The sequence below is a fragment of the Primulina tabacum genome, chromosome 11 (genome assembly GCF_025594145.1).
Source record: "Primulina tabacum isolate GXHZ01 chromosome 11, ASM2559414v2, whole genome shotgun sequence".
Taxonomy (NCBI): domain Eukaryota; kingdom Viridiplantae; phylum Streptophyta; class Magnoliopsida; order Lamiales; family Gesneriaceae; genus Primulina; species Primulina tabacum.
This window is the reverse complement of record NC_134560.1, coordinates 6,675,723-6,690,675: the sequence shown is the minus strand read 5'-3', so window position 1 is coordinate 6,690,675 and position 14,953 is coordinate 6,675,723. Positions and strand designations below refer to the sequence as shown.

General features: G+C 33.5%; 1 protein-coding gene across 2 annotated transcripts; it reads left to right on the top strand.

The window, feature by feature from the left end:
- The first annotated feature begins 6,709 nt into the window (after nucleotides 1–6,709).
- Nucleotides 6,710–14,876, top strand: LOC142519318 (agamous-like MADS-box protein MADS3). Of its 2 annotated transcripts, none has more exons than XM_075622295.1 (8): nucleotides 6,710–7,294; nucleotides 13,001–13,079; nucleotides 13,208–13,269; nucleotides 13,492–13,591; nucleotides 13,800–13,841; nucleotides 14,184–14,225; nucleotides 14,330–14,469; nucleotides 14,612–14,876. In XM_075622295.1, exons 1-8 carry the CDS (start codon nucleotides 7,113–7,115, stop codon nucleotides 14,697–14,699), a joined length of 735 nt encoding a protein of 244 aa, XP_075478410.1. In that variant the 5' UTR covers nucleotides 6,710–7,112; the 3' UTR covers nucleotides 14,700–14,876. The 2 variants fall into 2 exon arrangements, with proteins under 2 accessions (XP_075478410.1, XP_075478409.1); XM_075622294.1 differs by having other exon boundaries at nucleotides 6,724–7,294; nucleotides 14,184–14,246; nucleotides 14,612–14,872.
- The last annotated feature ends 77 nt before the right edge of the window (nucleotides 14,877–14,953 follow it).

Genomic DNA, 14,953 nt, shown 5'->3' with positions numbered 1-14,953 from the left:
AAGAAAGACTAAAATTATCATATTGGAATTTGATAATATAGATGACAAAAAAAAAGATTATTAAGATAAAAAAATGTTGTTTGTGCCAAAAAAGAAATTAAATAAAAGTGATTAGACAATAATGTTTTGCGCATGGGAATTGCATTTACTGAAGAAACACTAATTAAAGCAACTCAAAGATGTCAAGAATACGGGGGGGGGTCCCTTCTCTTTTAGCACTAACCAGAATCGTCGAAAGTCGCACTTTTCACAGATCACGATTACAACTTAAATCTGATGCATTGGAACAGTAGATTCGATCAGTTTTTTTGTACGGAAGTCGCCAAAATTATACATGCTCGGTTAAAAAGGCCGTCAGTTGCAAGAAATACTTTCGGCTTTGCTTTCTTGGCTAAAAACTCTCACTCAGTATTTATATTAATAAGTGGACGTGTTCCATCCATTTTCTATCCCGCTTACTCTTTCATTCACGCCGAAAAAAGTAATTTTTTCTCCTATACCATATTACCCTCCTTCATCCATTATTGTTCCTTGCTTAATTTTTTTTCCCCTTATTTGATCATTCTAAGAATTTTTTTTTATAATCTTACTGGATCTCGATATCTCGTTGTGTTTACTTCTATATCACGGTAACTATTATTTTTAGATTATGTTATAATCTCATTATGTCTATTTCTATTTCAAGGTAACCGGTATTTTTAAATTTTGATATAATTATAATCGTGTGATTTCTTATTTATTTTTAGTATGTTCAAATCATAATTTTAGGTAATAATTATTTTCTCAATTTTTATTATATTATCATTATTTGTCATTGTGTTATATTTACGTGAACATACATTTTTCATATGTATTTTTTTAGTATATAACTTGTTAAATTTATAATGCAATGTAATTTTTTAGTATATACATTTTTCATATGGGACTCTATGGAATTATTCGTTGTGGATTTCTCAAATATGATAATTATTTGATCACTAGGTCTCTTGTGAGACGATCTCACGAATCTTTATCTGTGAGACGGGTCAACCCTACCGATATTCACAATAAAAATTGCCCCATATGGATGACCCAAATAAGAGATCCGCCTCACAAAATACGACCCGTGAGACCGTCTCACACAAGTCTTGCCTTATTTGATTACGGATCTCATTGAAAAACTTATTTCACGTAAATAGTTTGATTACATTCTCTTGCAAGGGAGGGGGAGTGGAATAGTTAAACCCCCACTCCCCCGCCTCATGCAAGGGCGGGGGAGGGGAAGTTTTCTTTTCCGACTCTTCCATTGGCGAGGTAGCAACTATCAATTTTTTTTAAAAAAATTTTCAGATTTAATTTACAATAATTTGATAAACAACTCAAAAAATATATTTTGTTAACATAAAAATAAAAGTAAAATACTTTGATAAAACAAACCCCTAGTTAACGTCTTTCTTTTGTAATATAAAATAGAGATAAGGATCCATTTTATCTTAGTAGTACAGAAAAAGATATAAATCTTGATTCTAATTTTCTCGGTTTGGTCCCCTCTAATAAAAAAAAAATCAGAAGGAAACAAAATTGAATTTTTTAATCCTTTATATAGAAGGTATTGACCACCACCACAGCCTAGCAATGCCCCACAATACACTATTCAATATTCACTAGGGCTTACCACCCTTTAACGTTTGTGACCCCATTATAGTACATTTATTTATTTATAAAATATTCATATATATATATATATAGTTACAATTTGCAACTTTTTGATGTCAAATACCTTTTGGTGACTGTTTACTAGACCTGCAATGGTTCGGGTTGGATCCATTCCCGGACCAGAACCGTCTCGTGGTCAACAGGCTAGTTAATCGAGCCGATGGTTTTGCCGGGGATCCATGATCGTAACCAACCATAGGTGAATGTTATGGTTTTTGCTTTTAAGAACCGTCAATCTACTAGGTCGGAAGGATCGAATCCGACGGGGATGTTGGCTGTTTTCTGAATTTTTTAAGGAAAAAATTGTACAGCCACGATCACGTGTACCAGTTGATCAAAGTTTTAGTATAAGAGGAAATACATTAGATGAGAGACGGTCTACCATAAAGACAAAAAATTTGGAAGATTGTTGCTTGTTCAATTATTGGTCAAAAGTCGCTATTCATATACAAGATATTAAAAGTGATGAAGATGATCAAGACGAAATTAAGAGAACATCCGAACAAACGATGGAATGAAATGTGAGTGATTGAGCAACGTTCTTCCTAAAAGTAACTATGTAAAAGTAAACGAACAACGTGGACTTGGATTCACCCACATCAAAAGATGATACATAAGCAATTTATATTATTCTACTATAATGTTATCTTAACTACATAAGTGCACGTCTTTTTTAAATTTATATATTTTTATTTCTTAAATTTAAATATTTATTAAAAATAACAATGTTTTTTATTTAAAAAAATACGGGTTGACCTGTAACCGAACCCGGAGTGCCGGGTTTACAACCCAGACCATAACCGTCTAACCCGGCATGTCTGACCTGGACCAGCCAATGGCCAGGTCTACTCTTTGCTATTTTCCTATTTGCATCTCTTCTTGATAAATTTTGTACGAAGCTTCTATAAAGAATTTCATTCGTCTTAATTATATCAGTATTAAGAATTTCGTAAAATTACTATAACGACGATATAATATACGATTGATATATGGTATATCCTTGGGTACCTATATTTAAAAAATACAAATTATACAATACTACACATATGCATATGTATACCTACATAACATGGCACGAGAGGGGGTTTAAGTATCATCCAAATTACTAAGTTAGTGATATATTCACCATTATTGTATGGAGCATGTGAATGTACTCAAAAATGTAGCCCAAATAAATTTGGCAAGACTCTAGTTATTGCATTTGGGACGTTGGACAGAATAAATGTGTGCAGGTGAAGTTGCATATGGTGTCATTTTTTCCTTTTTGTACCTTTATTGAAAAGTCTTCTATTCATATATATATGTGAGATACATGGTAAGTTTGGTAAAAAAAGGTTCCCTCAGTCATTGATTTCTGGTATTCTAACTCGTTTTCTACATTTTCTTTCCAGTTTTCATCACATTAATTTAGATGTTTCGTTCTTTAATATTCTCGTCAAGATAAGCTATTGTTTTGGGATTTTAGTACGAGACGACGTGCTACATGTTCAAATTTGAGTTTACAAGGGCTTGAATTTCCTTGTCAAAATCGAACTACTATCCTAAAAATTTATTAATAAATGAATGTTTTTCGTTGAAAACATGTTGTTATTGTTATATATATACATTCGCTATATTACAAGTGTACAGTTGACAAAAATAAATAAATAAATATTGATGCCAGATTGAACATGATATACTTTCTTACACCAACATGGCCCGGACACAGGTCGGGAACAATTCGTACAGGTATACGACATGCCAAATAAAATTATACAAAACCCATAAAATATTATTGGACCCTGCGCCTGACCCGATTGGTTAGCAAAAATTATAATAATATCTGAATTTCCCAAGTAAAAGATATACGTATAAATATATATATATATATATATATATTAGTTGATTTACGTGATTATATGAAAGGTTTGGTCGTTTCAAAGAAAAGAAAAAATGGAGGATGAATAGGAGCATTAAAGTGCTGGCCTAGGTGGAGGGAGATGTGACATATGTGCGTGGCCGATATTATCTCTTCTTTCTCAAATTTTCAAAGATATTTATGTGTTTTTATTTTATTTTAAAATATTAATATAGGTTTAAATTTCTGTTTTTCTTAGACACATTTTTTTCACGTCATCTTTGATTTTGTTATATATATATATATATATATATATATATATATGTATGTATGTATGTAATACGGTCGTTTAATATGATGAATTGTTTGTGAATGTTAGATATAAGGGTGATGCACAGTATCATACCGTACCATGCATGCCAAAAAATGTATATCTACATTGTATCGAAAATTACGGTATTAAAAATATTTATATTGATATCATACAGATATATCTAAATGACATCCGAATATGATTGCTCATATACTTGTTAGAACAGTCAATTTTTATGATAGTCTTTATATTTTTTATGACATTAATCCTGACTTTATTTCTGATGTTTAGATTTGATTTAATGAAGAAATGCGATGGTTTTGTTAGAAAAAGTATAGATATCTTTAGATAATCTCCGGGCAAAAATTGTGTTTAGAGGAATATTTTAATCAAAATATTACAATATTTGTGTATTGAACACAATTTAGTCAGCTCCAACTAATAATCTGCGTCAAACTTTAGTACTCTAAACTACTATTCTTCTACAACAAATATTTTGTTCCATGAATTAAATATCTATTGATAAATTTATAAATAAGTTTACATATTGAAATTTAATTTATTTAAACACTTAATTTTACTTTATATTATTTAAAGTATCATAGTAAACTTAATTCCATTTGTTGTTGATACAAAAATATTCCATTTATTGTTGATACAAAAATACGTGTCTGAAAACAAAACAATTTACACTTGCTTACAGCTTTTCAAGTTAATAAAAACGTTATATATCTTACTATTTTTTCCCAAACAAGACAAATTGACAAACATATCTGTTTAATTTAATTTTTTGTTACCCGGCAGTTTTTAGCTTGGATTTTTTTTTTTACTGTTGTGCATATTTATTACACAACCTCCATGAATTATCTTAGAGATTAAATTGCATTTCAGGAATATTACAAATTTTGCCCTTAATTGTCATATTTTTCCTTTAAGTTCTATAATTTGTCAATGTTAACTATCAATTCAATACGTTGATTTTTTTTTTTTCATTTTCACCGGAGTATTGATGTGCTGACGGCAGACATGTCAGCAATATTCAACCCATGTTATCAAAATATGACCACATCACCAATATACGTCGTAATGTCAGCACACATGTAAAAAATGATCAAGTGGGGAAAAAGACCAAATTATTATAACAAGACCAAACTTTTATGAGTTATAGGACCAAAAACAAAAGTAAACCAACTTGTAGGAGGAATCTTGTAAATTTTCCATTTTATTTGCTTGCAAAATTGGGAAGATATTAATTTGAAGTATAGAAAAGTTAAATAAGAGAAATTACAATTTTGGTTCTGTATATTGGCCTCTTTGCAATTTTGATACTTTCTATTTCGAATTTGGATCTTAGTCCGATATCTAATTTGTTTGTTTGTTTTTTGTTATAATTTTGATTTTTTTTCCGACATGACGTTGATGTAACTCAAATTCATCACTACTCCATATGAAAAATGACTATTTGTCAAAATTTAAAAAAATATGACCGAAACTGAAATTTAATTATATATATTATCAAAATCACAAATAAATAAACATGATGTAAAACCAAATTCGCAATTTCTCCAGTTAAATAAGGATGTTTTCGTGAATCAGTAACAACATGGACCGAATTGAGACGAGGACTTGTAGGAGGTACTTTAATAACAATTTCACCCATAATCAAGCTAAATGTTCGAAAAGAAACATCATGAACAATCCTTCCTGATTGAACTTCACTTTATTAAATCATATTATAAAAGATCTCTACTTTGGATGTATACATTAAAAATATATATATAAGTTTAATGAATGATTAATACAATTAACCAAACATACCAAAACTGCCAAGTATTTGTGAAGCTGAAATCATCAAACATTCTTGTTTTTTTATCCAAATGGACGTAAGCATTCACAATTTAAGCCCATTTTCACATGGGGCAGGCCAGTTCTCGTATAATTCTTAAACTTCCCCTTTCTTTTTCTAGTTTGACTCAGTCACATGTACTACGAATTCTGTTCTTCAATCACTGCTGCTAATTTACGACTCAGGAGTAAGGAAACGGCAGTCTTTGTCTTACTTTAAATCTTACTGGCCTTTGGACACCAAAATTTATCGAATGCATGCATCAGTCATTACCCAATAATGCAATAGCTCACACAATAATGTTGAAACTAAACTTTTAGTCCACTATCAATCCCTTTAATATAATGATACTTGTTGGTTTAAAAGGATGAAAGATAGATAACAAAGCTAAAATTGCTCTCCACTTAGTATGATAACCCACGGAATACATAAATATTACCCGAAAGGAATTGATCAGATATGGATACAAGGAATAAGAGATCGCCACTTTCGGATACACACCAAGGAGATATAGAGTTTAAAAGAGAATGATAGAATCTTTAAACAAAATACTGGAGTTCTACTACTCCTTCAAAGAATACATGTGTGCATTGAATTTTCCAAGAATTCTTTATACATTGACATCAAGACTCGATTAAACGAAATATATGGTGACAGTTACGATATAGTTAGATTTCTATTAAATTTGGCCTCAAATTTCTATACTCAGAAATCACAAGACTGATGAAAATTAAGACCTTAGTTCATTTCTCTTGGGATCAAGTGTTATGGTTCAAATTTCAACCCAATGAACATGATTTTTTTTTTTAATTATTTGTGAGGCTTAATTATTATCCTAACACATATTGGCCTTAATTAAGTAGTGCTTGTATAACATTTGCGGTATATTAATGTAATTCTTTTTGTAATTTGGGGTATAATTCTGTATTTAGAATTAGGGTTTTAATCTTAAAGCATAGTATTTCGAATAAAAGAATGACAACGGGTGCACAGAGGCGACTGATTTCTCGAAGCTTTGATCTTCCCATGCCCAAAAAGTACTGTCACACTCGAAAGAGCGAGTCTTTAATTTTATATTTTTGGAAGGATTTAGTTTTAGTTTTTTACAGAAGAAAGGAAAAGATAGTGTTGTGCAGAGGTAAGTTTTCAGCTTACATAATCAGCACATATTGCTAAAAGGAAAAAATAAAAAAAGGGATGAAGAAAGAGAAGAATTATTAGATTACCATTTTCTTGCAAGAGAAAAATCCAAGAACTAAGCGTTCTACATTCACAAAGAGAAGGAATTTCAGTACCCTTTACTTTATTATATACTCACCCCACCTCCATTAATTTCCCTCAAATTCCTTCCACCACGCACACATATATATGCACAGAAAGACGTTTACACTCACACTACACCTAGCACTGTTTGGGAAAAAATGGGGAGAGGGAGAGTGGAGCTGAAGAGGATAGAGAACAAGATCAACAGACAGGTTACATTTTCTAAGAGAAGAAATGGACTGTTGAAGAAAGCTTATGAACTCTCTGTGCTTTGTGATGCTGAGGTTTCCCTTATCATCTTCTCTAGCAGGGGAAAGCTCTATGAATTTAGCAGCACAAGGTCTACATACACATATACAAACAAAACATATATGAGCATACATCTATGAAAACAGACACATCTCACTTTAGTACTCATGATTCCATGTGTACATAAATATCCATTTTCATATTTTTATATCTGATGTATATGTGCTTGACCTTGGTTTTCTGGTAAACTTGTTTTGGGATTTTTTGTCATATGGTGTTTCTGAAACCTACCTAAAAACCAAAAGGTAGCAAAGGTTTTCGTAGAAACTCCTTAGAATTTATATGGACACGATGAAGAAGGATAAAGAAAATAGAATAAAAATTCGTGATTAGTTTTTTTCGATAGACCCCTTTGGTTTTGTGGCTCACAAGAACATCAAGATTCACATGACACTGGAATTCTGTTAAGCCTATGGTTTTAAGTTTCAGGATTGATTTAATTATTTTTTTATCCTGTGTTTGCATTAAAATATTTCTTCTGGTATATATATATATATTTATGGACTCAAGGTTGATGTTTTTTCTGGAAATCTCCCAATGAGGGATCGACACGTTTGTCTGCTTTACTGAGAGCAAAAGATCATAGTGACGAGGTTTGTTGTGAATTGTAAGGTGGTCGTTTAGTTTTACTGTTGATCAATTACATACTTCTTCTTGGACATCTGTGCAAGATCTAGGGTTTCTCTCTCCTTTCCGTGCTCTCTTTCTCTCTCTTTTCACTTTTTTTGCCTTCTCTTAAATTGAATGCTTCAGAATTTTAGTGGGAAAGAGTACCCGAGAAATATATGAAGTACTGTATAGTTTACACCCTTTGGAGAAAAAGCTTCAGATTTTGTCTTTTTCTTCTTTGCATCCTTATATTCAGTGGTTAATTTCTTCACTGGTTTCACCCCTTCAATCATGATATTTATATATATACACACACAAAAAGATTTTCTGGCAACATGAGAATCTTTATGATTCATGAAGAAAAATACTGTGCTTACAAAAGAGACGCATATTTCAAGAAAAGACTGAAATATGTGAGGCTTATGTGTTTTGGGGAAGGCCATGATGCATATTCTGGTGAAATTCTTTATTGTGGAAAAGAAGGTATTATTCTTTTGGGTTATATGGATTTTAGGATTTGAAGCATGAATTTGTGTTGACTATGCATTTTGGTGAAAAGAAAATTTTGGGGACTGTGAGAGGAAATTCTTCATTAACTGCTGTCCACCAAGATTATCTCCTTTTTTTCCTAGATTTCTTTCTGCGAATTTTGGTGAATTTTTTTATCATCTTTAAAGTTAGATTAATTCGACGAGAAAAATCTGCATGTAGTTTCCAAATTTTTTGTTTCTGATTTGTTTCTCAGCGATCTTGTAATAAAATATAAAATTAATTAAGCCTTTTAAAAGAAAAGGACACTTAAATTTTAGAAAATAATTCTTTTTATTTTTGCTAAATGAAATATTTCACTTGTTCTTTTCCTTCGTTCAAGATATAATCATTTTTACATAATCCAGAGTTCAAGAAAATATTTGTCAGATTTTAGATCCAAGAAAATAATGATTTATGTTACTGTCATTATGTCTCTGAAACCTGATTTCTTATTGAAAATGATGTACTTACCTCCTATTTTCATAGCTTTTATTACATATTTTCAACGGAAATTAACATTTTATGTTAGAGATTTTTGTATTCATACTTACCACTGTTGTCAAGTGTCACGGCCCAGCCCACTTGTGATATTGTCCGCTTTGGCCCGAGGGCCTCACGGCTTTAAAACGCGTTACAACGTGCGGCGCCCATACACACTGGCTCTGATACCATACTATGTGGGGCCCTTAGCTCCTAATCGTTATTACAATGCAATCTGATTAGGGTTAACTAATTACAGCGGAAAACGAGTTTAAAATTTCTTTACAATGAGCCCGAAATATTTCTTCTATAATTTAAATACTAAAAATAGTATTTAATCTCACATCATATAGACGTCATAATAAAACAGTTCATGCGTACCCATCGCTTCCTGAAAACTACCCCAGAATTTAGAAATAAACTCAACAATGTCCTTCTTCATACGTTTCCACCAGAATTGAGGTCACAATGTCAAATAACATGCTGTTACTCACCAACTCGCGGACTGAATTCCCAGACTGAGCAGTTTCGGTAAAATGAGCATAACTCCCTCAATTCTTAATGGAATTTAACGGGTCAATTATCGTTTCGAAGACAAGATATATCTCTACAACTTTCATTTAGATCACAAGTCCAGAATCCGAGTGAAAACAGGTCACAAACTCGAATTACAGAATGTCTTCTGCACGCATCAGTACAGAGTTCGGTTTTTGACACATTATGGTAGAAAAATCATAACAAATCCGTTTCTTATTGTAATTACGATTTTCCAGTGGCTGTAGAAAGCTAATGAAATGTGGGATTTTGAGTTAGGATTTCAGCCATATATGATAAGTGTAATTCGGTTAGGTTTTGATTGAGTTATGACCTTAAAATCGATCCTAGGTACAAGCTGGAATTTGTAAATTGTAATTGGATAAGAGTTGAGTATTTAATTGATGAAAATAAATTAATTGCCACAGGTTTTGATAACCAGGAAGCGCCGAGGTCTTCGTAATTATTGTGGTAATTTAATTTGAAGGTTAAGGTACGGATTGATCGATTTCTTACAGCGTCTATGTCGACGTGTAATTTAATTGATGTGAGTTAATTGATTTTATGTGAATTATGTGATTATGTGCTCTTTGTGGAATTTGGATGCAAATTTAAGATTATTCCTCGTTTTCTTAAAATAAAACATGATTTTCAAATATATTGGAATAATCTATGGATTGATATACATTGTTGAGCACACATTCATATTGAGCCCTTCAGTTGATTAGATAACCCGTAGAGTGAATGATATGGAATTGGTGGTATCGAGATTTCAGAATCTGAATCTTCCTATCTTTGATGGCTCCGAAGGTAATGAAAAAGCTGAAAGTTGGTTAAGGGCCATGAATAATTTGTTTGATTTGGTGGAATATGATTCCAACCGAAGAGTAAAATTAGTAGTTCTTCAGCTGAGGGACAATGCTGAACGTTGGTGGGAGGCTACTGCCAGGGCTTTGCGTGATGCTGTCACGGTTATTACTTGGGATGTTTTCAGTACTCAGTTCAGACAAGAGTATTCTCCGTCTTCTTATTATGCTGCCAAATCATCTGCATTTCATAAATTGGTTCAGGGTAATTTACCAGTTGCGGAATATGCTCCGACAATTATCATCTTTATTGACTTACGTGCCGCATATCGCCGGTAATGATGGGGCAAAAAATGGAGAAATTTCTGGAAGGATTGGGTTCTCATTTATATTCCTTGGTTCTGGCTAGTAATCCGGTTAGCTATGCCGATGCAGTCAACAAGGCAATAAGATTAGAAGCAGGATTTCAAAGAAATAATCAGCAGCAGACTTTACAAATACCCAGTGGAGGAATGCAATTAACAATGGGTACATCATCTTATGTACCTCAGCAGCCTTTCCAGTAGCAGCAGTTCTTCCAACACCAAAAACCTCAAAGGTTTAAGCCCAGAGGAAAGAACTTCAAGAAGAAAGGTCAGTCGAGTTCATCTAGCTCAAGTGGATCTAAAAGTGTATCGGGGACGCCAATATCACGGCCCAGCCCACTTGTGATATTGTCCGCTTTGGCCCGAGGGCCTCACGGCTTTAAAACGCGTCACAACGTGCGGCGCCCATACACACTGGCTCTGATACCAAATGTCACGGCCCAGCCCACTTGTGATATTGTCTGCTTTGGCCCGAGGGCCTCACGGCTTTAAAACGCGTCACAAGGGGTTGCTACACGCTCATTTAAATTGTCAAGGTATCCATACCAATGATACAATCAAAGTCATACATCGGTAACACAATCAAATTAGAAATCATAATACTGTCACCGAAATGAAATACACAGTTCAACACAATCTGCCCTGATAAAATCACTTTACCGGCTGGAGTGGACACAGATGCAAACTCATGCAATGATGTAGTCACAAAGTCATATTCATCAACAAAATTGGATGTGAGGAAAGAGTGAGATGCTCCTGTATCAAATAAAACTCGTGCAGTGTAACCATTAATTAAACAAGTACCTGCGATTACACCACCTGGAGCCTCTCTGGCTTGATCCTCTGTCAAAGCATACACTCTAGCCTGTTGTGGACCTGGGAATGATTGAGGTGCATTACCCCGAACCTGTGGATAATTGGACTGTTGAAAAGACTGCGCAGGAGTAAAGGGTCTCTGAGACGAACCACCCGAAAAACCACCTCTGTTCTGAGGAAACGGTTGTGGTCTCATCTGCCCTTGAGTACGGTTTGGACAAGATCTAGCAAAGTGTCCTTTCTGACCGCAATTATGACATGTCCCACGTACACCACCACACTGAGATGTATGATGTCTACCTCCACAACGCTCAAAATGCTAGACTGTGACCCGGTCCAATTTATTTCAACTCCCGTGTGCTATTTAATTCCGACATGTATTTTAATATCGTTTATACTTCCGATATTTTCTAATACACATTTTTAACACACGATTAAATTTATTTAGCTTAATTATTTTAATTTCGCACTTTAAAATAATTAATATCAATTCTTGCCAAATAATTGAGTAATTAATATCAGGTCATCACATTCTCCCCCGCTAACAAATATTTCGCCCTCGAAATCAGAACATTCAATACAAATATGATATATGTTGGATTGGTTTGATTGATTGAAATGAGAATACATGTCTATATGCCTTATTTGTTGATTGATGTGGCATACATGACATTGTGATTGGAATATCGATGTATAAAATAAATGTTTTGTTAACACACATCGTTTGATGCATACATCGATACATGACATGCACGTTGAGCTATGATCCTTGGATACCCTGATATGATTTGATTGGATTCTGGGGTTTGTGAACACAATGCTATGTTTGGTGTTATATGACCCTTAAAAACATAGACATTTGTGGCCCCGATGATTGGATATGAGATTTGGGATTTGATGGCGCTTTGTCGACGCTGTCATACGAGTATCACTTATTGAGGCCGGTGTGCCAGCTCGAGCATTGATTTGATAGCGATTCGTTTGATTCTGACATTTGGTATCAGAGCCAGTGTGTATGGGCGCCGCACGTTGTGACGCGTTTTAAAGCCGTGAGGCCCTCGGGCCAAAGCGGACAATATCACAAGTGGACTGGGCCGTGACATCAAGTGTACAAATCATGGTACATTAATCGCTGAAAAATTAACAATTTGGGTCATTAAGTATTTTTGCGACTTAACCTCATCCCTAAAAATCCATTTCGACTAAAACTCTCTTTCTCCTAGAAGTCTAATTTGAAATTAGCATTATAAGTTCCAAACAAATCAAGAAAATAAATTCATTGACTTTTAACATTCTTAAGTCTATTATCATATATAGTTAATTAATTTCTTAAATATGTCGGTCGTTTTATATTATTATTATTTGATTCTAATACAATGTATCACCACTAGTTAAGATATGATTTAAATAACTATCTTCTTTAAAAATATGCAAACCATCTTACACAACCTTGATATAATCTTCATATGTCTTATTTCGATATGTTCTTGTGCAGCACTCATTGACCTTAATCTTATTACATCAACTTTGTCATTTCTGTTTTACCTAATTTCTCCTTCTTATTCACTTCTTGATCTGTATATTTTTTTTGGGCAGTATGACTACGACCATCGATCGCTACCAGCGTTGCTGCTTTAATCCTCATGATAACAGTGTTGATCAAAATGAAGCACAGGTTAATTTGATTTAGAACAACTTTGTGATGTGAACTAATTTTAATTTTATAAGTCCGGTTTGATATATGTTGTAACTTAATCCATAAAGTTGAAACTTCTTATCTACTTATTTTTGGTGTCTACTCAGAGCTGGTATCAAGAAGTCGCAAAATTAAAGGCCAAGTATGAATCTCTTCAACGGACTCAAAGGTCATTGCCAATATTCTCCAAATTATAATGAGTTTCACCATGGTTTCAAAAGATAGAGATTCAAAGATAGCGATAACCTTAATTTGCTCTTTCTATGTGTAGTCAATAAAAAAATTTTGACACTTGTGTGTAGTCAATTAAAGTTGAAGTTAATTATCCCAGATGGAAATAATTTGGACTGGTGATTCATGAATGTTTAAATTTCGATATAAATATTTACAGGCATTTGCTTGGAGAAGATCTTGGACCTCTGAATCTGAAAGAATTGCAGAATCTTGAAAAGCAACTTGAAGGGGCTCTTTCTCAAGCCAGGCAAAGGAAGGTACTACATTTGCCATGTTTATCTCATATTACTGGAGATATCTTTCATCTTATATTAACACGATCTTTCTTTGATATTGTAATGAGAAACTTTGGTTGCATAATGCATTCACATCACTTCTAAATGCATCTTTGTTATGTTGTTCTCAATAAGACAATGGGCCAAATTTATGATGGATCTCTTTCTCCTGTTTTCGTGACCATTACAGACACAGATTATGATGGAGCAAATGGAAGAGCTTCGCAGAAAGGTATATCCTCTTTCTTCCCTAAGATCTTTCTTAGTGCATGGTTAGTTAATGTTGCCAAAATTGGATGAAACATTAAATGGACTATCATGAATCGGACTCTCGTGTTGGTTCATGCCTCATACTATAACATTATAACCTAAATTTATTGGAAAAAAATCTCTTTTTTCTTGTTTAAAAGACTTTCAAGATCCATATATAAATAAGTAGTGAATGATCGTCTGCTTTTCGAAAGGCTTTTAAATATGTATTCCACTTATTCAAGTGTTACATAAAACAGAAAATATAAAATACAGCTAGTTTGAAGTAAAGATAACTGCAAAAACATCATTCTATTTTTGCCAGGAACGGCAGCTCGGAGACATGAACAAACAACTAAAGATCAAGGTTTCATTAGAAATGTCATCGGTATTTTTGTTTCTACAAGACTCAGATTTGTGTAAATATCCACAACTAGCCAATCCAGAGATGCTTACCTTTGCAATTTGCAGTATGAAGCAGAAGGACAAAGTAGCCTAAGAACCCTTCCTTTCCCTTGGAATGCTGGTGCATTGGCTGGAACCAATAACTATCTTGTCCAACAGGCTTCCCAACCGATGGACATGAAACGAGAACCCGTGCTGGAAATAGGGTACGTTTCAATATTACTACATTAGCTCAAGTTTCTTAGTTTTTTTTCCTAATCTATTAATTGAAGAGGAACCTCGTTCTATCAGTTTTTAAATGCCACATATGTCACCGTTACCTATCAGACAATTGGAATGTTTTCATAGGTATCATCACTACAATCTTGGAGAAGGATCATCTGTTCCAAGAAGCATGGGCGTTGAAAGTAATTTTATCCAAGGGTGGACACTTTAATCTTCGTTTGTTTGTATCTATCGACCCCATTTGACTATTTAAAACTTGTATTTTGGTGATATTTGAATCTCTATGTGCTTTTTAAATGTAAGGACGATTGCATGCATATGTTATATGATGATGTATTGTGAATGGTTTTGAGATCACTTTGTGAGTAAAGCGTATATGAATAATAAAATTTTCGAGAAAAGCGAGTTTAAGGCTGCTTATTTAGAAGCATCGACTTCAATAAAGACCCGGGGCTATAGTGTTGT

Coding starts and splice junctions, on each gene's coding strand:
- LOC142519318 (XM_075622294.1), top strand. CDS start 7,113: ATGGGGAGAGGGAGAGTGGAGCTGAAGAGGATAGAGAACAAGATCAAC. Junction 13,592..13,799: donor CTCAAGCCAGGCAAAGGAAG/GTACTACATTTG, acceptor TGACCATTACAG/ACACAGATTATGATGGAGCA. Junction 13,842..14,183: donor TGGAAGAGCTTCGCAGAAAG/GTATATCCTCTT, acceptor TATTTTTGCCAG/GAACGGCAGCTCGGAGACAT.